This window comes from Globicephala melas, chromosome 5 (assembly GCF_963455315.2).
Source record: "Globicephala melas chromosome 5, mGloMel1.2, whole genome shotgun sequence".
NCBI classification, from domain to species: Eukaryota; Metazoa; Chordata; class Mammalia; order Artiodactyla; family Delphinidae; genus Globicephala; species Globicephala melas.
In genome coordinates, this window is record NC_083318.1 from 33448505 (window position 1) to 33473459 (window position 24955).

The 24955-nt window shown below is 41.4% G+C and overlaps 1 protein-coding gene across 2 annotated transcripts in view; it reads right to left on the reverse strand.

Moving 5' to 3' along the window:
• The window catches only part of NPNT (nephronectin), a 75920-nt gene extending 57762 nt beyond the window's left edge, over positions 1-18158 (reverse strand). Inside the window, exons 1-3 of one of the 2 annotated variants that reach the window (XM_030864131.2) lie at positions 17885-18158; positions 15590-15690; positions 1591-1641 (exon numbers count right to left, since the gene is read on the reverse strand). In XM_030864131.2, coding sequence (XP_030719991.1) covers positions 1591-1641; positions 15590-15690; positions 17885-17955 — 223 coding nt within the window. In that variant the 5' untranslated portion in view covers positions 17956-18158. The remainder of the gene's footprint in view (positions 1-1590; positions 1642-15589; positions 15691-17884) is intronic. The other variant, XM_030864133.2, reaches the window with a different exon arrangement.
• Positions 18159-24955: the final 6797 nt, after the last annotated feature.

Genomic DNA, 24955 nt, shown 5'->3' on the forward strand with positions numbered 1-24955 from the left:
CTCTTCATCCTTAACTCTTGCCTACTTTAGAATCCTGGAAGGAATGAGAGACAACCATCTTACCAAATCAGCTCCTCCCAAGCAAGAGTCCATGTTTTACTAATCTCTGTATCTCTGCCAGCCCCTAACTTAGCTCCTTGCCTCTAGTAAACTCTCAAATGTGTGTCAAATAAATGACTAAGTAACTCTACATGTAATTCTACAATTCAATTCTCGATCCTTCCAGTTCCTTTTCCTTGGGTTTGGTAACCAAAGCCTACTTCACTCTGACATTTGCAAATGGATGTTATTAAAGAAGTGGAAAAGGAATGGTTCAAAAGCACAGATGGTCATCCAATGACAGTTTTTATTTTAGACATGAATAATCTGAGAAATCTTCTACTACTTCCAATGGGTTTTTTCCAAATGATGGGCATGGTAAACAAAATGTATTTTAAAATATGCTATGCCATGGATGCCACCATGGACCCTAGTAAAAATAAAACACTGTTTCAAAGTTCATTTGTATTCTTTATATTGACCATACAATAATAATAGCAAACATTTATCAAGAACTGTTCTGCATGACGCATTCTCCTTATGGCCAGCAACAATCTTGCCAAGTAGGTTTAAAGACTAGGAAATTGTGGCTCAGAAGATTTAAGTAAAATATCTAGTATGTCATAGTTGGTGAGTCACAGGAACAGGTCCTGAACCCACATCTGTTGGTGACAAAGCCCACATTATACTCTTTGTTATGACCTCCTTAACCTCTGCCATAGCTCTGCTAGTTAATACTATAGCTGATAGTAAATATAAGATACATATACTTTGGTTTTTTAAGTGTCCCTGAACAGAGAAATTTCTTAACTTTTATTTCTAGAACTATCAATTTTGTTCCCAAGTGATTTTATTAAAATCTCCCCTTAAAAACATTTTCTCTGACATGTCATAGTATCTTCCATCTATCAGTTTAAAGTACATTGTCTTCTTGGTCCCAACTCCGTTAAATAGAATTTTGCATGTTTCACCAAAAATTTCCACAGAAGTATCACAAGGGTGATTTGTTAGGTAACACTGTTCACTTCCAAAAATATTTAAAACAAGAAACACTTTACGCACCAAAACAATAGCATGAATACTACGAGGTGCTATTATAACATCTTACATATCTTATACAATAAAAATATTTCTTACCTGATTCTTTCCATGGAGAATTAATGAATATGAGATACAATTCCCTCAGGTTAATGACAGGATGGTGTTAGTAATTTCATTTGGTGGAATTTTTATGTTTATTTTTTGCTTCTTTAAGTATTAAAACATAAACTGTCCTTTAGGTTAGAATGGAGGTCAATTTATTAGATTCATAAAACAGGAGAAAGGAATTATAAACTGAAAGGGAAAAGTTTAATGTAATAACTGAAATAAAATTATGAACAGAAGAAACACATCTCTAAGGAATATAGTTCCCCACCACCACCAAAAGCAACTCAAAAATACAACTAGTGTTAAGTTTTATTAATAACTTTGTAAAGTTATTTAGAAGTACTGTATGTCTTTCAAGACATAGATTAGCCAAAATTATTTCAAAAAATATGTTCATCTAACCTTTGAGCTGGCACCTTATCCTGGCTATTCTCTGCCTTAAGACGTAGAAAGCTGCAAAACAAATGTCCAAAAAAAGAAATTCCAGATCTTTTCTCTGTAAGGAGGCTGGACTTGGGTATTTATCAACTTGTTACATTCCCGGAGACTTACACATATGCAACTTTCAGTGCTTTTCTGAAACAAACAAAAAAATCTAGGACATGTTCAAAATAGTAATATTTTAGTCACCATTTTGTCATTAAAAAACATTTTGTAACAAAAATATTAACCAATAATTGAAGTTGTGCTATTCTTTCATAGTTCAAATTCTAAATTAAAGTATTTCAGACCTTTTGTGACACGGTACCTTCCAATCCAATTTTTCATTTTCAGAATATTAATTTTTGGTTCCAAGAGACAGTATCCTTTTATTTAAATGAGTGTTGGACAAAATATCTGAAAAAAATTAAAACTTTTGATAAATTAGTAACCAAGTCTGGTAGTTTTTAAATTGATATATCTTTACTTACCTGTTTCTTACATACTGTGTGTTCCCTTTTCTCTCCAACTTTGCGGAGGAAATATTAAGGTTTTTTTTTTCTTTCCTTCCACAGCATTTTCTTCTTGCATGGCTGCTTTGGTTGTCAATAGCAACAAGAATTAGTGTGAAAGCTCAGCCATTTCACTTGAAGATACGTAAATTACCCATTTTAATGAAAGTAAATGGAAGAAACTTGAAACACTACTAGTAATGGTCAGCATTCGACCAACCTAGAGATCCTAGAGGTAAGGGAAGAGATGATTGTATGACTTCTCTTTTGGATTAATGTCTTTCCTCTTTAAAGCATAAAATATGCTTTAAAGAGGAAAGACTTTTAACTTTCCATTTGTGTATTTATTTGTGTAATTTAAAATTAGGTGAATGGAGCCTTCTTTTAGGTAATATTAGAAGAAAATAATTCTAAGTCCAATTTGATTCAATTAAAGTAATAATGTAACTATCGATCCAGAATGATTACTCTGTACTTTTAAAGGTACACATTACATTTGCCTGTTAGAGGTTTTTTTGTATGTTGGTTAGGTTTATAACTTTAAAAGAACTCACCATATCTTGATGTTGATACATTTCTTAAATAAAAGTAATGAAATATATCAGGTACAATCTAAGCAAAAAGCTGAAAATAAATCAAAGTATAAATTGCAAATTAATTCTGGATCACATATTAAAGAAAACTGTTTATGACTAGGGTTATGTATGAGAAGGGAAAAATATAAAAGGATACCGTTTCTTTAATACTCTTTAAATGCCAATTTTGAAAAATCTAATTTATCAAGAAAAAATATTAAATGATTTTAAACAGAGGTAAAACAAGCTAATAAAGAATAGCAAACGTCATTGTTTTCTAAGTAGTTACGTTAGTACCAAGCATCCAACAGTTCTGTATAGTTTATTTTTGTTCATAATATCTTAAGTTGGGTCACATTTCTCTTACTTAACTTAAATCAGCCTTGACACACATAGATTTAGCAAGTTTTATGTTATCAGTATGTATAGCCATTAAGTAAGACTTCTTAGCATGAAATTTTAGCCAATGCCCCATATTCTAAAATTTGCATTTTAAAACTATACAAAACTGCATTTTAAATCAAAGCAATTTTAAACATGGAGAAGATTATTTCCAGAAAGTTTCTGGAATCTATTCTCTATTGACACGTAAGGAAATTTTCATAGGCAACCATCACCACGTTTTTTTCTGAAAGCTGCCAAAAATAAATGCCCTACATGTATTGTTTTGTGGTATAAACCCCACTAAAAAGCACTAAAATGGATTCATTAGTAGCACATAATATAGAAAAATCTGTCCCATTTTTTCCTGATAACCTGCTTCCCGACAGCCACTGTAAAGAGCCACAGTGGTTAACACATGCAATCTCACCGGCAAAGCCACTTGGTGAGAATTCACAACTGTAGAACTCTCTCCTGCAACTTGTCCCAGACCACTGCTTCAGTTCACCTGAGGGCTCTCAGTGACACTACGCTCTACTGAGGGGTCTCAGTGATTATCAGGCATGGTTAAAGATCATAAGCACCCTAATGATTTTATAAAATTGTGACTAATATAAACCAAAGAAACTGAACTATTCAGGGATGACTTTTCTTGCCTGCTAAACACAGGTTACAGATTGGGAGTCCATCCTGGGCTTTGGACAGAGTTAGGGAAAATGAGGGATAAGAAACCCAAAGGAACTGAGCCTCCTTATTAGCCAAAGGCATCCCTATCTTCTGGCATATCGTCAGACAGTCTCTTAAACATGATACAGGCACCTCTTTCCAGGTGATAAATGCCAGGTACATAGATGAAAGGGAATGGTCCTCCCTGACGCTGTACTTCTACCTTCTAACCCTAATCTCTAGCTAGGAAAAAAGTAACTCTAAGATGTTCTCCATACCCCAACCCTAAATTTCACATATTTCTCATTGTCAAAAAAGTTAATATTAGCCTGGCAAACTCTATTCATAGACAGCTCTCCAACTCTGCATGTTTGTAACACCAACATCCAGGACAACAGATCCCACGCCCACGAATAGCATTTTGAGTAAGAATTTGGATGACCCCAACTTTCAGTCTACTGCTTTATACGCATTAAAGCTATAGCATTCATCAGACCTCAACACAAGATCAGAGAACAGAAAACTTAACAAATCTACAAATCATTTCTTCATAATTTTATATTTTCTCCCCCAATTTACCTGTTTCAAAAAAACACAATTCTGCCTTAATTAGGAAATAAACTATACAGGGGAATATCCTAATTTTTGGCCATACATAGACACCAAGATGCAATGAACCTTTTAATTCATCAGTAAAAACTCAATTGAGTTTTGATTTAAAAACTCAATCCAAGGGACAAAAGAAATTGAAACCACCATTATCTATATGAAACACCACGAAATATTTACATAATCAAATGAGCTTGGGACAATTTACCCAGTAGAAACTATTGCCACAGTAAGTTATATAATACAAAATCAACTCTAAACATCCACGTACATTTAAAAAAAAAACACACACTTAAGCATGAGCTGCAATTTGTGTTTTTCTATTATTTGCTATTTGTTGGCATGAAAGCCCTTGGCAGACAGTTACCAAGTACCTACAAAATCAACATTAAAATAAAATAGGAGGTAACAAAGGCTTTAGAAAAATATTTTGGGTGGCAGGAAGCTTATGTTCGGAAAATCTATCCAAGGAGTTAGTCTCTGTGCTAAAAACACACACCTTTGACCATTTAGGGATCTTTCATAGAAACTGAGTTTGAAAACTCTGATCTATAAAAACAAGGCTAGAGATTTTTGAAAAACAACACTGTTTTTGGCAAAGTAAGCATAAATCCAGAAATGTCTAATAGTTTCTTCTTTTGTGTACGTTAGCACAAATTTAAACTGTGATGACATAGTTCCTAAAAGTTCAGAATAAGTCAGTAATATTTACAAAAGACAACCTTAACCTTGTGATCTGACGATGTTATAATAGGAAAACAATGTCAGTTTTGGAGAATTTATAGCATTAATCTACAGGACCATTAAAGAGATACTAACTAAATGAAGTGTTCAGTTTTAAAATGTATTTGATTCTAGACTATCCTCATGCAAATCACCTACAGCAGATTCTTAGTCTCAGGTTGGCTTTCCCCAGCATCTAACACCTACCAAGGCTGTCTCCAGCCTTTGGTTAATATACGGCAGAAAATGAGGGCTTCTAATTAAGTATAATTTGGAGAAAAACTGTTTCTTCTACAAAATCAACTACTATATTGTAAAGCTACGAAACCAATTTGATTATTCATATCTCTTTTTCCTTCTATCAGACGTAAGAATAACAAATTGACTTAACAGCGTTTCATCAGGCTAAGTTAAAACTAAAATTCTTGAGACTATCTATGAAAGAATATGTAATAACACATGGATATCTATACTATTTTACCATACATAATAATACATTATCACATCTAGGCTGTAACGTACTCTTTTATGCTGGCTTTATTAGGAATTTTATTAGTATTTATATTATGACCATAATTATCTCAACTAGGCACTAGTAGTAATTTCGTGATGAAATTGGAAAATGAAGCTTTAGTGCATTAAAATGCACTAAATATAATTTAAAATGCACAAATATAAATTTCTTTATATTTGATATTACTTAACTGAACTCTATACCTTGTAACACACTGATGATTTTTAAGTAACTAGATATACATTTTGAAACCAATTTTCTCTGGTAGATTCCCAGGGATGCACTGTCAATCACATTAGGCCTATGCTACAGTATTTTTCTACGGTCAGCGATTGATATTACTTTGAAATTTTTTCAAGCGAAATTATCTTGGCTACATTCTATTATACTTGAGAACTGATCATTTATTTATTCTCACAAAGAAATGTAAGATCTTGGCCCTGGCGATGTAAACTCCTTGGCTCCCCTCCAGGTTGATATAGGGTGACAATTCTTGGACAGGTTAGATCCTTGGTTGGTGCTGATCTCTGGGGAAAGGCATTCAAAGTCCCTTTCTCTGTTTCTCCCAAGGAGATGGGGCACTTACTGGGGCCCTCTCCAGACACATCCTGTTGAGCCTTTCTCTTTCTTTTTTTTTTTCTTTTTTTTGAGAGAGAGATTCTCCTAGGGCATATGTATCCCAGAGTTTCAGGTTCCATTGCCAATGGAGCTTCAGGAGTGCATGAGGATTAACCTTTCCTCATACTCCAGTGAAAACAAGTTAAGTTTGTGTCTGGACGGTGACATGAGACTCTGCTTTGAGTCTATTCAGGCCCCAGTGGCTTATTTAAAGCAGCCCTCCATGAGATCCAGATGAACTAGAATAAAAACTAAGGGTCTGGGGGCTTCCCTGGTGGCGCAGTGGTTGAGAATCTGCCTGCCAATGCAGGGGACATGGGTTCGAGCCCTGGTCTGGGAAGATCCCACATGCCGCGGAGCGATTGGGCCCGTGAGCCACAGCTACTGAGCCTGCGCGTCTGGAGCCTGTGCTCCGCAACAAGAGAGGCCGCGACAGTGAGAGGCCCGCGCACCGCGATGAAGAGTGGCCCCCGCTCACCGCAACTAGAGAAAGCCCTCGCACAGAAACGAAGACCCAACACAGCCAAAAATAAATTAAAAAAAATAAAAAAATAAAAACTAAGGGTCTGGGCTTCCCTGGTGGCGCAGTGGTTGAGAGTCCGCCTGCCGATGCAGAGAACACGGGTTCGTGCCCCGGTCCAGGAAGATCCCACACGCCACGGAGTGGCTGGGCCCGTGAGCCATGGCCGCTGAGCCTGCGCATCTGGAGCCTGTGCTCCTCAACGGGAGAGGCCACAACAGTGAGAGGCCCGTGTACCGCAAAAAAAAAAAAAAAAAAAAAAAACTAAGGTCATTTGGGCTCCTTTGCACACCTATAACAATCAGGAGCTTTGGGGAAATGAGCACTGGTCAAAGATTTTGTTGTTCCTGGGCTCACTGGCCCTTACTCCAAGTAACAGCGTTAAGTAGGATAAATGATGCCTGGAAGCCATGTTTGTGCCTCACCTCTTACCCCAAGTTATAATTTGCATGAAAATGAGTAAGTACATACAAAATGGTAATGACTTTTCATACTGATATTCAATGAATACAAAAATAATAACTCATACAAAATTGATACAAAAAATTCTCCCACTGATTTCTTTGCAGAGCCTCCTAATACTGGATCCTAGGAGACACCTATCTGTATTCCATTCCCAATGCCTCTGGGTACCAATTCCATCAACTGCTGACTGATTTTTAAAATACATGGGCTGAAAAAAAAAAAGAAAAGAAAAAATATATGGACTAGCTTTTAATTAATATTACAGCAAACTTGACACTGTCAGAGATCCTAACTTGACACTGTCTTTTGTCTAACCTGGAATTGTCCACCCAAAGCCCTGTACTATACAGTTCACCCATCACTGCTAGATATTCTGGGCTGAATCAAGCTGAGTCATCAGAAAGCTAAGTATGTATAACGTTTCTGAAGCTGCTTGTAAAATAGTTTTCTATGAACTGCAGTTCTAGAGTAAGGGTCTCTTCTTAGGTTGGAGGCTCTTCTATGAACAGCTTTACAAAACCACCACTTGCTTCATGATAAACACGTTGCTGTAGCCCCTTCCACTCCATCATTCAACCCCACTCTCTGAAGACCACATGAAAGTCTTTTTTCAGTACTATATGTGGGAAAAGCCATAATTTCCCCAAATAACTGGCTTGATTTTTCCCCAACAAACAACATGAATTATATAAGCAATGAAACTTCCCTTTTTCCTTTGGCTAGCAGCAACTAAGAGATAAATTATGAAACATTAATTTAAATCCTATGGCTTACATATCTGCGCTTATTAACTCGCCTCCCAACATCTTATCTTTTATTCTATCCTTTTTTCTTCCTCTAGCGATTGTTAATTCTATCTTCCTATTTTACTGCATTCATTCCTGGAAGCCACTTCACATCCTTTCCCACACAAGGTAGGGCATAAAAACATAGAAGTAAGTCCATTCTATTCGTCTTTTAAGGTATCTTCTAAGGAATCAAAAATAGAAAATGACTGAATGGAAGGTTTCCACTCTGTATTATCCGTGATTTAATCACCTTTAAGTTACATATTTCATATAAGAAAACTTATAAAAATAAAATGAGAGCTCTTCAACAACTGTACTTACATAAAAATAGGATGACTATCTCTCCCATATCTGTATGTATATAACAGTGATGATGAATGTGTAAAGATATTCACTACAGCATATTTTGTAAAAACAAAACATTGAAAACCACCTAAATGTACATAAATAGGGGATTTTTTAATTAATTAATTTAAAATTAATTATGGTACATCCCTATTTAAAAGAGATATGATACACCCATATTTAAAAGAATGAGTCAGGGGCTTCCCTGGTGGCGCAGTGGTTGGGAGTCCGCCTGCTGATGCAGGGGACGCGGGTTCGTGCCCCGGTCCGGGAGGATCCCACATGCGGCGGAGCGGCTGGGCCCGTGAGCCATGGCCGCTGAGCCTACGCGTCCGGAGCCTGTGCTCCGCAACGGGAGAGGCCACAACAGTGAGAGGCCCGCATACCGCAAAAAAAAAAAGGCTGATGGGAAAAATTTTTAAACCTGCACAAAATCGGTGGGAAAGGGGCAAAAGTATCTGTTATGGTGGTGGGAGAGGGGAGGAGTGATGAGGATTAGACCATTATAACCCTTCTCTCGTTCCCTTTCATCTCCCCCGTGATGAAGGCGCAGCCCCTGTGATGAATATCTTCCATTACTCACTGAAGGAAACTGCAAGGAATCACTCAGCATCTCTGGATTCGCTTTAAAAGCAAGCAATTGATTCAACTGACTGAAAATGCGGGGAGATGCAAGAGGGAAGAGATATGGGAACATAGGTATATGTATAACTGATTCACTTTGTTATAAAGCAGAAACTAACACACCATTGTAAAGCAATTATACTCCAATAAAGATTAAAAAAAAAAGAAAATGCATATAACATGAATTCTACGGATGAAAACCACCATTACCATTGCTACAGAAAGGGGTGGGGGAAGCACACCTACATTTTCCAAAGCTTATCAAAAAGTTTCCCAGTAGCAAAGTGCTGTTTCTGGGCTGGAAGCGGCTCCTCAGGACCAGGTGTACGCGCACGTGCGCTTTCAGGTAGCATCTCCTTGTGGCAGGTATGTGAGGGCAGACGGAGCAGCTGAAGCCCACTGAAGGGCTTCCCTTGATTTGACCTGACCTCCCAGGCTGAGAAGTGCTAAAATTTTCTAGTCTGTAAAGGTTAAGACCTTCCCAGATTAATTTATGAGGGGATCTAAGGAAATTAGTAGCTCTCAACAGTATGATATAAAGATCAGTACTAATGCGGGGAAAGAATGAAGGAACAAGGTAATTTCTGTGAACCTTAACTTTCAAGACGACACATACTCCAAAACTACCTATGGAAAAAGGTCAAACTTCTTCAACACTGATTCTAGTTTGGAATCTGCATTCCAAGACCACTTGAAGTCACCCAAAGTACATGCTGTTCTTAACCTTTTCATGGAAAGTGGTGGTTGGATAATCTTAATCAAAAAACGGACTTGCTAAGGATTTGGAGATTCAGGTTTAGCGCTGAAAGTAGTTATAAGATTGTCCACTGCTTTGCATTTATTCCTACCTCAAAAAATAAAACATGAGATTTTGCATTCTCACCCCAAAATTAGAGGAGGAAGCTGATAAACATTAAGACAGTGAAGCGTGCTCAGCTCCATTAAGCTGGCCTGGGACCTGCTGGCAATCTTCAACACGGCTCTGAGCAGCACAACCTGCCTTGAGATTCCCAGTTACTCCTGGAGCGTGTACAGTTGTATGGATATAAAAACCTGCTTCATCTATAAAATGTTGATTCATGGCCAGTGGAGGTTGCCATGGTTGTTCACTACTAATGGAAAGGCACTCACTAGTAACAGTAGGGGAACACTATGTGTGGCCTTCAAAGTCACTTCCAGGGACTTCCTTGGTGGCACAGTGGTTAAGAATCCGCCTGCCAATGCAGGGGACACGGGTTTGAGCCCTGGTCTGGGAAGATCCCACATGCCACGGAGCAACTAAGCCCGTGTGCCCCAACTACTGAGCCTGTGCTCTAGAGCCCGCAAGACACAACTACTGAGCCCGAGTGCCACAACTACTGAAGCCTGTGTGCCTAGAGCCCGTACTCTGCAACAAAGAGAAACCCTCACAATGAGAAGCCCGCACACTGCAATGAAGAGTATCCCTCACCCCCTGCAACTAGAGAAAGCCTGTGCACAGCAACGAAGAACCAATGCAGCCAAAAATAAATAAAATAAATTTTAAAAAATTTTTTTAAAAAGTCACTTCCAATATTTCTTGTTTACTCTTAACTATTTTAAAGAAAGTACTCAAAATCCAAAAAATCAAAGAAGGGTGTAATCTATATACTTTTGTGACTAGGGACAGGAAATCAATGACCGACATAGGGAGCAAAAATGTAAAAATCATGTTTCTTTTAAGAGGCTGATTTCTGAACCCAGATATGAATAAGGAATGAAATATGAAGTGAACACTTAAATGTTTCACTTACCAAATCAAAATTCTCTGCTTAAACTAATAACCATTTCATTTGAAATACAGAAATAAATAATTTAATGCTTTGTTCATCATTCTTTCTAGTGGTCCACGATCATTAGCCATAAGATACATTATCCAAGTGAAATTATTTGACAACTCCAAAACAGTTTCAGAATGAATTACTGTTTCTCAGCCCTTAAGTTGCACTAACCTGTAAGTTTATCTAGCGCTGATAAAAATCCAGAATTTTCACTTTACATGGCAATTGTACAGTTGTAGCCTTTACTAACTTCAGAGAGGAGGGAGGAGAAAATGAGGTTTAGAACTAATAAAGCAAAGCAAACTCTGGGAGTAGGTTTCACTTCTCAACAAAATCTCCAAAGAAACATAACAAAACACCTGCATTTTGCCTGGTCTTAAGGAAAAATGATACAAAACCATCCTAATTTATATAAATTCTTTCAAAAACCACAAATTGCTCAATGACAGCCAAAGAACTCAGGAACTGAACAGCTTTGTTGAAACCTAGAACTAGTTGTATTTTGAGTTTTTCTTCATACCTTTACAAAGTGCTTTCAACAGAAACACTACTGTTATAGCCACATATAGAGCCAACTGTCCAAGTAAAGTAAACAGAAAGACAACCATACAGAAATGCAATATCTAGATCCTATATACCCTTTTCAATATTAAGGAAGTTCTCAGATGGGGTTTAGAGCTGCAGGGCACCTTAGAAATCCACTTGTAAAATAAGAAAACTGCAGCTGAGAAATGTTAAATGGCTAATCAGGTACAAAAGTCAGGGCTCCACTCAGCTGTCCCTAATTGTTTAGTGCTTTTAGTTAAGAACTGTTTCCACGGAATACATGGCTTTTTAAAATCAGATATACAAACCCTGAGAAACCTTTATTACAGAGATCTCCACTTGAGTAGAGAAATTGTTAAAATAATTAAAATGAAATGTGCCATTAACAAGATGGAAAAGTTAAGGAAGTTAAATAGAATAACTACAGAGCAAGAAACAAGTATTTTGTGATAATCTAAGTGATTAAGGCGCTGTGTGCTGTAAATATGGAAGCATCGGTGTGTTATAAACATATTAAGAAATTTCCCGTTTACAATCAAGAGCCATATCAATAGTCAATAAAGGTAAAGCCCAAGACAATTAACTGGAAAACCCAATTCTGAATTCTCAACATGTAGAGATCTGTTTATAAGTCAAGAACACAGAACAAAGAATCAAAGGATAGAAAGAAGGTACGGGTATGATCTCTAAAAGAACAATGAAAACATAACCTGCCTATGTCTGGAATAGGTCATGCTTTCCCCAGTGGGGCGGGAATATTGGGTGGCACAGGCGGGAGGCAGAAGGACAGCTCCTGTGCCTGTTTGGGTAGCAGCTCTGGTCCTTCCTTCCTCAGTCCCAGAGGGAAGGGCGGGAAGTCTGGTTGAACACGGCTTTGCGGGTGGACTTGGTGAGGCAGGAGAGAGGCTGGGCAACGCAAGCCCCCTGCCATGTCCATTGTCCTCTCCCAACAAGTCTATGGAAAGGGGGGCAGCAAGTGAAAATGAAACGCAGCATGTTTTGTGTAAATACATATACTCGACTCACACAATATTGAGTCAATATGTCTCACATATGCTCAACCAAACGGAGGTAAACACTCACCCAAGGGTCAGTGCTCTAGGGTGTGAGACCTGACAAACAGTACGATGAGGGTATGGTCTCCCCCAACTTACACATCTTCTAAGGGATAAATTGGGAGCTTCTACATGCAGGTGGGAACAGTTTCCTTTTGCTTTGCTGTGCTGATTTGAAGGAAAATTCCAAAGTGAATCATTCAGAAAAACGAGAACCAGGGCACTTTTGCTAAGGAAGAGAGAATGCTCCTCATGGGAAAGAGAACTCTGAGATTATCTAAGGGTCAGGAAGGCAAAAACATTTTTCACATTAGATTTCCCAGAAGCTGTTTGGAGTTTTTATAGGTAATCCATTACCAGATGTAACTGTTAAAGAATAGCAAGGTACTTTCCTTGAATAAATATAGTGACAAAGGTTTTAATTTCACAAAAGGTTTCTTTAAAAATTAATCAGGACTTTTCCATTTGTCCCCGACAAGCCTCGTTTTGCCGCCATTCTTTCTTCCCACTCTGAGGTGACCACATTCCTCTACCTGTTTACAGCAAAACAAAGACAGGGGGATCTCTGAACTGGCAAGAGACTTTTGGACCATCTGAGGTTCTGCAAAAATAAAACACAGACAAGGCAGCATCCATCTGTGAACTCATTTTTACAACTCTGCCATCTGTAATATTAATGGTAAAGATCCCTCTGGCCCTTTTTAGTTTAAGGCATTTTGTTTTATTGCAACACAGAACCTTGGAACCATTTTTTTATTTCAGCAGTATAAATGCAAAAATGCATATATCATGCCTAAAGAACAAAGAATCTGATAGCATGGGTATGTCCCATCCCAGAACACTGTCAGTAGCAGTAGTCCTTTATATTTCTTTAATTTCACCAAACACACATAACAGTGTTTATTCTGTGCCAGTAGTTTCACGTGCTTTACAAATCATAACTTACTTAAGCCGTGTTGTGGTCCTAGGAGGTATTGTACTATTTTAGATCCATTTTAGTGACGAGGAAAATGAAGCACAGAGGGACTGAATAACCTGATCAAGGTCACACAGCTAATAAGAGGTGGAACTAATTTAAACCCAGGCAATCTAGCTCCAGAGTCCACGTTCCCTCCATTATGCTGCCTCTCAAACTTCCACCAAATCTAAGGTAAACTGTGATCTGTGCAGGATCACCTTACGCGTTTATTACCATTTCAGTAATTACCTCATGCCATGTTGTAGCTTCCTCGGATTCAGCAACAGGAAGGAAAAGATAAGTACTATCCAATACTATATTTGACCACTGTGCAGTCTTTTAGAATCAAAATGAAGGGATAGAAAATAATAGAATAGTGTCCCATATCTGCTGGGAAAGCTACTGTGCAGAAAGTGGAACGCTAGGAAATCACTTGGATGTTTAAGTTTTGTAAAGCCACTGGACCTTTCAAAGGTCTTTAAACTCATTCAAATTCAGAACTGCCAAGCCAGTATATATTAGAGAAAATTTAATTCCGAGGTAAAGAGACATAAAACAGCTCCTAGAGGTTCTTTCTGGGGAATTCCACAGGTGATGAACCTCTAAGAGATCGAGTTTTCTCCGCGGAATTCTTTTAGCACATCTGGCAGAGTGCAAATATACTCCTCCGCGTGCTTCTGCCGACTGCCCTGACACGCTGCCTTCATGGAAGGTGTACTCCACTGAGCTCAGGGCACTCTGCCAGGCAGCCTTGTCCTGGGTGGGGCTGGCGGCCTGTGCACACCCAAAGCACTGCAACATTTGCTTTGGGAGTGTCCTGAAAATTAAGGCAGTGAAGGAGGAGGAAACTGTCTCCCTTCCTGCAAAGAAACTACTTATTTTTTATTCAGGAGAGATGTGTGTATTGGGTCAAGAGAAGAATCCTCTCTTCACCCTTTGCTTATCAACACCGGATTGCTCTTCAAATTCCACACCTGTGCCCTCCAGCTGTGCAAATACCTCTGGCCCTGTGGCATAAGACTTTATTTCACCAGGTACCATTCTTCTTTTTTGACCATATTCCCTTAAAAACAACGGGAATAGACCAACCAGTGGGAGCACAGAAACTTAACCTAGTTCTTTTGTTTACTGAAAACTGAAGTTACCACCATCTGCCTTTATAAAAAGCAGCAATGACCCAACTGTGCAAAACGTCTGGCCCAGTGGCTTGCAGGGAGCAGGTGGACAAACTTTAGTCCCCTTTACCTTTCCATCCCTAACCAGAGAGGTCAACCTGGGACTGTCACTCTCCCTCCTTCACAAAGTTAAGGACAGACATCACGCACAGTTCTCAAAGACTGAAATAGCTGAGGGAGTGCCTAGCTTTCCAAACTGGGATCTACCTGATTCCTCATCCTGCCAGCACTTCTCTAAGGCAGGCTCCTCCCTTTCCAGCTCCAGACTTAACTATCCTTCCCTATTTCTCTAAGCCCCTTTCTCAGCAGCAGTAAACACTGGGATATATGACACCCAACTCAGTTCCCACTATCTAACCAGACATGCCAACCTTGTGCTCCAAAGATATGCCGGAAATTTACTTGGTAGTTTGTGGATTCTTTTGTTAGGGAGAGTGGGATAAAATGTTAAGATCCAGATAAAATGCTGGGAATGAATTTCTCAAACTTCTGGGATGTGGCTCTGACTTCTACCATTAAAATACCCATTTGTGATCATGTAAAATAAAAATCAGTGTTCTGATTGGGTACTTATTACGTGATGTCGATTACTCATGGAACTTAAAGATGATGGGGTTTTTTCCAGAGGTATTATTGGATTATACTGGGTGGTCCATTTAGAAGCCAGTCAATACCATCTCACTTCAAAAAAAAAGGTTTACAAATAGGCCAGTTTATACAACAGCCATGGTGAGGAATTTATAAGTGCTACAAGGTTCAGAGTTTATTTAGTGTAAATACAGTCTAGACTCACTATCTTACTTCCACCTCAGAGCCCAGAGCAAAGGGAAGAGTAAGCCTGATGGGAAAACAAGAACTGGAGGTATGGGGGACAAAAGCTAAAACGAGCGTCCTAGGTGGCTCTCTGTGAATAACAAAACTGGCACCTTCCTACAGGTGGCTCAGGTTGGAAAGTGGCAGAATAAGAGGTCAGGGACTGCAGATTCCATCAGAACCACACCACCAAGCCTTGCTCATAAATGAGCCCTCCGATGTGCAGAGCGAAGCCATGACGGATGGTGGACAGCCCGCCCTCAAAGGAAGCTGAAGTCCCAGGGGTGATACTCACGCTGACACTGTCCCCAGGACCGGCGGGCCCAGGCCCAGCAGCAGTCAATCCTCCCACCATAACGACACAGGCCAATGGATGACACTATTTGCCTGGGCCACCTACCAAACAAAAAGATTCGAATTAAATAAAGACACTTTCGAAATTAAAAATAATTTCCTCTTTGTTATTACTTTGGAAAAAAATTTTAATCACACCCAACAACTTTCTATGAACTCCTTCATGCCTGAAGAAATAAAACAATAACACACCTTCAGGGAAATAGTTCTGCCATGATCTAATTTCAAACATCAGACAAACGCAGATACAACCGCCCAAGAGTAGGGGGGTGGGAAAGGGAGGGGAAGAGCCTTTCTTACAAGGAAAGAGCACCAGCTAAAACCAAGAATTCTCAAGGCTGCCACTCATAGGATGGTTTCTGAAGCTTGAAATAAAACAGATTCCTCAAAGGCCCACACCTGTTCCTGAGAGGAAAGTCAGTTTTGACTGATACACTGTAAACTGAAAAGTATTAAGTAAGACATGTCAAAGCAGAAAGAAAAATTTTTTCTGCCTTATATAACAGGTACATGTGGGAAGGAGAAGGAAGGGGGGTTTCTCAAAATCAAATGAAACAGAACTCTTTTCCAGGTATGACTCTTCTTCAGAAAAAGTTCCCAGAAAATAATGTACTTGAGAAAGAAGACTAAATAAAACCAAGGAGAGTTTAAAGTGTAGCTAACATCTCAAGTGTCCTTGTGGTTTGAAACTTTCCTGCATCAACTATTCGTGTTACCGTCCTCTCTAATGTAAATAAGGACTAAAGCAAGCACTCGATTTCAGGATAAGATTTACTACCAGATTCCACTTTGACACCTTATTTGGTAAATCGGTTCGTTGTTTAGATTCACACCTACCTCAATGACATTTTCCCCCTAGAGGGTCAATATTTTAATTGTCTGTTTTAGACATCTTTTTAAGGCTGTATGGAAATCTTATACATAATCATGTGATGTATTTCTTGTTGCAAATATGAGTGCAAAGAAACGCACAACAGACACGAATGTGGGCAAATAATTACTTTAATAAAATAAAACAGCCTCTGGCCGCTACCCACGTTTTTTTTAGCTCCCTAATCTTTTCAATTCCCCTTCCTTTCATCTCCCCCTTATGCCCCCAAGCCCAAAGGACAAATAACCACGAACTTTCCATTTCCTCCAACCAGGTGGTAAACCAGCGGCTGCGCTTCTTCTCTTCAGCGCTCCACTGGCTTCCCTCCGTTCCTTCCAGGTAGAAGAAAACCAATCAATTGTGGAATTGATTCGTTCCAAGATTGCAGGAAAAACAGGTGCGGCAGTCTTTCCGGCTGCGCGGGGGCGGGAGTGTGGGTGCCGGTCGTTGCCTGAGGGCGACTGCAGGGCGGTGTGACCCAAGTTAAAAACTCTCCTGGCTGCTCCTGCCTCGTTTCGGGGCGACTCTGGTCTGCAATTGCGCCGGGGTGGGGTAACCGAGCACGCCCTCCCTACACACACACAGACACACACACACACACACACACACACGCACACACACAGTCGCGAGAACCGATCCGGCGATGGGGAAGAGGGCTCCGCGCGCAGAGGCGGGAGGAGAGGCTGAGTGACAGCGGAGCGGAGCACAGCCTTGGGTTGTTGGAACCTGTCAGAGCACGCAGGAGTCAGGCTCGCCCTAAGTCTCGGGAGCTGTGTGTGCGTACAGACACACAGACACCACACAGACACACGCACGCACGCAAAGTTCCCCACCCCCGCCAAGGAAACCAAGTGGGGAGGCAAACAGGTCCCTCCCTGGAAGCCCAGTCGCTTCCTCTCCCCACCCTTTGTGTGAGCTGCCCTGACAGCTCCCAGCCGGGATTTGGCCCCGACCACCTAGAAGTTTCCCCACTGCAGAGCTGTCTAAACCAAGAGCGAGAGTTTCCCAGCCAAGAGATGTCCCGCGCGTCACCTCCTCTGGGGCGGCTAACCCGCGCCCTCAGAACCCAGACGCCCGGCTCGAGCCTCCCCTCTCTCCCAGCCCTCTTTGCCGAGCCGTGGATGGGCGGCTCGCGCCGCCGCGCAGCCTCTCCCGGGGAGCCGTGGCCGGGTTCCCAGACTCGCAGGGGGCGCGCCCTCCAGGCCTCGGGCAGCCACTGGTAGAGAGGGCGGCTCGACGGCTCTCCTCCCGCCGAGGCTGTGCGGTGGCCCAACTTCTGGAGAGAGAGCAGAGAGGGGGAACCCCAGGGCGGTGTGAAATTAGCGCTGCAACGAGCAGGAGAGGGCGCCCCGGGGTCCGACTCACCTCCCGTCGAACTCCGCGGCCGCCTGCAGATAGAGCGAGGACCCGAGCACCAGCGCCAGGAGGAAATCCATGTTGGGCGACGAGTCCCGCGCGGCGGCTCAGCTGCGCGCGGCGAGCAGGTTGGGGGTGCTGGGCTCGCAGGAGGCGCGCTCGGCTCCCCTGAGGAGCTGCGGCAGCCGGGAACCCCTGCGGCCGCCGCGGCTACTGCTGCTACTCTCGGAGGAGGGCGGCGCGGCGCGCAGCCGGAGCAGGTCTGCGCGCGGCGTCCCGAGCCCCCTCCGGCTCCCTCCCCGAGAGGGGAGGTGCTGCAGGGGAAGCTGCGCCGCCTGCGGGGAGGGGCGGGGGGCGCGCGTGCGCCCGACTAGCCGCTCTCGGGGCCCCGGGTGAGGGGTGAGGGCGCTCGGCCCGGCTGCGGGAAGCTCGGGGGGCGGGGGCGCCGCGGGAAGGCAGCGTCTCTTGGGGACCAGCCAAGCGGGGTGAGCGCCAGGCTGGGAGGAAAGTTGCAAGCCTGGCCTGGGCTGGAGAGAGCAGGGTGCTCGGCAGGAAAGGCAGAGCCGGGGAGGAAAGGGGCCCGGGGCGGAGGTGCGCGCTCCGCGGGTTCCTTCAGAGCAGGTGGTGACCGAAGGGGCGAGCCGCAGCTTTCACCGGAGGGCGAAGTCCAAGATGAGAGAGGTTTGTGGGACTGGAGCTGAGCAGTGTCTGCATGTAGTGAAAGCGCAGCACGACTTGGACAAATTAGCAAAGGCAAACTCCGGGAGTTTGCTTCTCCCGCAGAGTTGGCAGAGGCAGATTTTAAAAAATTTTGTAACCAAGCGAAAGAAATGCTTGGCTTCTTTTTCGAGTTTTGAAGAAGAGACGTGCAGACTGTTTCCATCTCTGCCTGCTCAACACTGAGCACATTAGAAGGAGAGCAACGGCTGCCCTTTTAGGGGCACGTGTCCCCCGGAGAGGGAGGGCGGTTACTACTTAGCAGTCCTGTGGTGCCCGATACTGCGGAGATCATTTAGAAAACCATTTTGAACCATCATTGTTCTGTTGTTGCAGAGTAAAATGTATTATAAAAGGACTGTGTTCAAATGAAAACACTCAGTGATTAACCTAAAATGCACGTTAAAACATCAGTCCAATCAAGTCACCACTCTTCCCAAGCCCTACCCGGAATAACTGCCCAGCCCGGTGATCTGGTCTCCCATACCTCTCCTCTAATCCATGGCCTCCGTGCCTTTCTCCCACACTCCAGGCATGCCCCTTGCCTCGGGCCGTTGACTGTTACTTCTGCCTGGACCCAGATATCGGTATGGCTCCCTTTCTCACTTCAGTCTTTGCTCATATGTCACCTCTTTGAGGAGACGAACCTTGACCACCCTATTTAAAATTGCAACCTGTCCCTGCCTGTTCTAATTTGTCTTTTCTCCAAAGCACTCATCTTCTAGTTTCCTATATAATTTGCTTATTTCTTGTTTTGCATGTCTTCTTTCTGCTAGAATGCAAACTCTACAAGGGCAAGTTTCTTTGTTCAGTGCCTGGCATGTAGTAGGTGCTCCTAAATGTTTACTGAATGAGTTTGTTACATTACAAACTCCACCCCCATCTTTATTGTTTTTTTGAGATTTCTCCAACTTTAAATTTTTAATGGAAAGTTCTGTGGAAGAGGGACCTCATTATCTCTATCTCTTAGTGTGTATAAACACAGGAATTTTCTGCAAGAAAAGGAAAAATAATGGTTTCAACTTAAATGACTCTTTGATTTCCAAGTTGTTTTCTGTTAGCAAAACAAGTTTCTATTTTAATCTCAGGAAATATCCATTCCATTTCAGGCTTGGGACATTATTTTAGGCAAACAGCTTGGTGTCATCCATTTCAGATCTTTCTAAAAATGTAGGAGTCAAAATATTTTTTCTGCAGAAAATCAAATTTTTGTAAGTGTAACGTAGGCCTGGTTCCAGGTTTCAGTGGCTCCTCCTTAGCCATTTTCTTTGTTTATAGGTTCCTGGCTTGAGCAATGGGTGATTAGAGAGAAAGGGGCTAACCTACAGGCTAAAAACTGGAGATAGAACGAAAGGAGGATGAGTGGTAGGTGAAAACAGGACAAATGTCTGGAGTAAATGCGTAATACCCCCTCTGCCTATCTCTTTTTTCCATATATTTTCTTTGGTCTAGAAAACAGTCCATCTTCCTTCTTTTTTTTTTTTTTAAGTTTTATTGGAATATAGTTGATTTACCATGTTGTGTTAGTTTCACAGCAAAGTGAATCAGCATCTTCCTTCTAAATAGGGACACTCTCCACTTACCCTTTGGATCCAAGCTTAGCTGACAGTTACCCAGGAAGGAAGCCTTTGTGATTTTTCGCGTGCCTGTGGCATGTGCTTCTATAGCCCTATGCGTCCCCTAGAGTAACTCTTAATGCGCTGTGGTGGAACTGCTTCTCTACCAAATCTAGGTTCCCTCGAGACACTAATCTAACCAATAGGAGGGCAAGGGCAGTCGTCAGTGTATCCCTTGCGCCCAGCACAATGCCTGGCACAAAGCTTAAATTCAGCAAATATTAAATAGATTGCATTGGGTTGGATTAAATTCTGCCTGGTGAACTTTAGCTTCTCCCTTGAGTCAGCCGTATCTAATTATATCAGTCTTTGTTGAATCATGGAGTGAGGAGACTCTAAAGGAATTCCAAGGTCTAACTGGGTAATCTGCTGCTATTATGACCACCAGTGCCCATTCCAAAAAAAGAGGTGGGGTTCCCATGGGAGTGACATTTCACTATCTCAGTCTTAAAAACAAACAAGAGGACTTCCCTGGTGGTCCAGTTTTTAAGATCCACCTTCCAATGCAGGGGACGTGGAACAATCCCTGGTCAGGGATCTAAGATCCCACATGCAGAGGGGCAACTAAGCCCACATGCTCTAGAGCCCACGTGCCACAGGGAAAGATCCTGCATGCCTCAACTGAGACCCAATGCAGCCAAATATATATATATATAAAATAAGAAAGAACCATACCAAACAGCTTTTAGCAATATCTGTACTTTTCCGGTAGTATGTTTTGGTTAGGTTTCATACCAGATAATGCCACCTTGCAAGGAGTAATCCCAATTTCCTTGCACACAAATAATCATCTATTGCTGGTTACAATGTGATACAGATAAACGGCAAAATAGAACTAAGCGCACACAACTTCCAATACCTGGAAATCAGAAGCTCTTAATTATTTAGTCTTTTTTTTTTTCCCCCTGCAAATATTTATTGAAAGCCTACCCTGTACTGGCCATTTCTAGGTGCTAGGACTTCAGCAACAAGACAAAGTCATGCCCCGAAAGAGCTTGCATTGCATTGGGGGAGCAAGACAATATGTGATATAAAGAGAGGATAAAGGTGTAAATAGAGTAAAGGAAGGATAAGGTGATAGAGATGGGCTGTGATTTTAGGTGGAGTGATATGTTCACCTCTGGGAGATGTCATTTGAGCAGAGTCAGGATAAAGTGAGGGTGTTGGGTAGCGGTAGTGTTCGGGCAAAGGAGAGAGAAAATGTGTTTTCTCTACCAAGTTCTCACAGTGTCAGGCAAGCTGTTAAGCAAGCTATTGTTCCTCCTGTCCCATATGCGGTGGTGACACAGGGACAGGATTACTGCTTCAAAAAATCCTATTAAGAAAAGAGAAGGATGAGGAACACACAGCTGCTCATTCACAGCAGTTTTTTGTTTTTTGGGGTTTTTTTGCGGTACGCAGGCCTCTCACTGTTGTGGCCTCTCCTGTTGCGGAGCACAGGCTTCGGATGCGCAGGCTCAGTGGCCATGGCTCACGGGCTTAGCCGCTCCACGGCATGTGGGATCTTCCCGGACCGGGGCACGAACCCGTGTCCCCTACATCGGCAGGCGGACTCTCAACCACTGAGCCACCAGGGAAGCCCTTCACAGCAGTTTTGACCCCAGGTGAGCAAGAATTACGGAGATGCTCTTCTCTGGCAGCAGAGGGAGGGTCAGACAATCAGGTCACGCCTGCTTCTACTACCTTGTCCATTCATCCATCCTCTAGGGCCACATCAGAAGTGACTATTGGAGCATATGCCTTCCTTGGGGACTGTACATCACTGACAGTTCTTTTTCTACTGGTACAGATTTGAAGGCCTGAGTGTTGCTTTTAAGGAGCTAAGAGAGACCACATTTTCAGGCCAGACTCATGGTTTCTGTGGCTTTAAGATCTCCTTAAAACCCTAATAGACTTCTGATCTAATTGCTTCCAGTCAGTTCCTTGTGCAGATAACATAACCAAAGTCTTTTCTAGTCCTAGTTCTTAAGCCTGCTTTATTTCTTTGATTCCTCGTGTCCATACCTTACTCTTTCATCTTAATGGAGACCACCTTGAGGCTAGCTGAAATTATAGGGTTGTTTGGGAGGGCCACACCCTTACTCTGATCCTTGCCACAGGGATCAGATATATATTTATATTAATGTTCAGGGCATAAAAGCAGTTGTCTTTTTCAACCCTGGGAGGCCCAAAATTTCTGGACATTCTCATTTCCTGACATTTCTGCTTGTAAAACAGCCAGTTCTTGCCCGAGGCCATCCCTTTCTTAAGATACCTTGTAAAAGCAACAAGGAGCAGCAAATATACTAACATTCTTATTTTCTATAATGATATTCCTTTTGTCTGGATATACTGTACCTTCCAAGCGAGCACAGTAATAATTTTACAAAATAACATGAGTCACAAGCTTTCCAGCCTACACACAGCAGCTGTAGCTATACCACAATCAGAGCATACCACCCCTTCAAAGAACAGATAATTCTAATACTATTTAAATTCCTCTAAAATATCAAAAAAGAAATGCTTACGAATTATTCCTGAGAAGTCATTGATATCTACACCTGAAAAAATAGCCTTTTCATATGTGCACAAACATACACACATGTACAGATATGAATATCAATGCAAAAGCCCTAAATAAATGATTAGTAAGTACAATCTAGGAATATATTAAAAGAATCCATTACAGTCAAGTTGACAGAAACCTCTATGTGGGTAAACGGTTAACAAAATCCTTTCCCATCCTTCATGAGAATTTGACCTTATGTTAACTTTTTAGCATTGTTCCCCTGGCAACCCGATAAGGTGATTTGTGAACTGTGTAGCTATGTGGCTGGTAAAAATGGACCCCTGATTGGTAAACTGCATTTAGACAGGGAGAACCAAATATGCCAGATGGCAAACCATAGCTTTGGAACAACCTGAGTTCAGTGACTGCGCATGTCCCTTGCAGAGACTGGACACTAGGCCAATAGGGTGGTCACAAAGATGGAACTGAAGACGGATCACCACTGGTTGAATCTGCAAATGTGGGAACCCACGGATAAGGGAGGGCCAACCGTACTACACCATTTTATTTAAGGAGCTTGAGCATCTGTGGCTTTTGGTCTCCGTGGGGGTCCTGGAACCAATCCCCTGCGGATATGGAAGGACAACTGTACTCACTGTCAATGATTCTCATCCATCTTCAAGGAATTCTGCAAAGACAATGAAAGACTTTGTTTGATAGGCCTTCAATTCTATTTTAACATCACTGGAAGAATTGAAATAGGCATGAATGGCTGACCAACACATTAGAAAGCAGTTACAAGAATTATGAAATAGTTATGTTTAGCCTCTTACCTTTCAGCTGTTTTAAATTTGTATCTTAATGATTAGTAGCACAAAACCAAGAGTGGTAACACTGGCCAGCTTCTTTAACACATTACTCCTAATATCTTTGGTTTAACACAATTCAGTTCCTTTCATTAGTGCAAAAATTTAATGCAGGTTGGACAGCTCTCCTAAGTGATCCTTTGCAAGTGGCTATTTGGGCAGCTGGGCCCCTTCTGTCCTGTGGTTTTATCTTCCTGGAGTTCTCCTGTAGCCACATGGCCAAGGGAGAGAGAGAGCCCAGGCAATTATACCTGGGGGTTTGTGGCATTCCGCTGGCCACTACCTAGTTACATGGCTCCAATGTAACTGCAAGAGAATTTGGAAAATACATTTTTCCAGTGTGCCAAGGAGGAAAATGAAAACTTTTAATGGAATATCTAGCATTGTCTTTGCCATAGCCTCAAGAAATCAGTAAACTTAGTATTTAATTACTGCCAGAAAGAAAACTTAACACTAACTATGACATCACTGAAAAATCATTGTACTTGAAAATCATTCTCCAAAATTCACTTAGTCTATGATTTTCATCATACAGTAAGTCAATATATTTATTTGGGAATTCTTAATGTATAACTCACCCAATTAAATTAGATAAATTGTGTAAAGTACCTAGTCAAGCACATGGTACATGTAATAAGTGCTCAACAAATACTGATTGGTTTTACTGTTGGGAATTAAATGATTCTCTAAGATTTTTTGATGTCTAAGACAGGCAACTGCAAACACTTGCCTGAATATTTTCTATGCCTAAACCATCTCTGACAATGCTGTGTTGTGAATCTCTAATCTCAATTTAGCTTTTATCAAAGTATTTGGGCAAATTCAAAGGTGCCTAAAATACTCTTGCATCCCACTGCCACATGGGGGGAAGTACTAGTTAAGCTTTTCACCTTTCATAATAAATTATCAACCTACTCTTCTGGTCTCTAGAGCATGGATCTGTTCTCAAACAACATGGAAGACTAATTCTTTAGGCAAAACTTCAGTGCTTATAAAAATCCCTCTTAAATGATATTTATGGAAGCCAACCTAGATAAGGGGATGTGCTATCTAACAATTCCTCTTGATTTCCCAGATATTAACCTTGGATCAAGTTAGTCTCTTGGAACTTAACTTAGAACCTGGAAGATTCTTCTCTTACTAAGTTGGACCTACAGCTTAAATGAGTTTATTATAAGATATAGTTAAATAAGATCTGTACCTGCACTTTCTGGAAGATTGTTGTGGATGTTTTCTGATGTATATGTTTTGATACCATAAAGTAATTTCTTATAGAATTTCAGGCCAATAAAAATTTTGTTTCTTTGGAGAAAATTTTATGTCTTCTATTTTCTGATGAACACTTACTATATCGTTTCCCTTTTAAAAGTGGCTTCCAGAAAACTATGGAGAC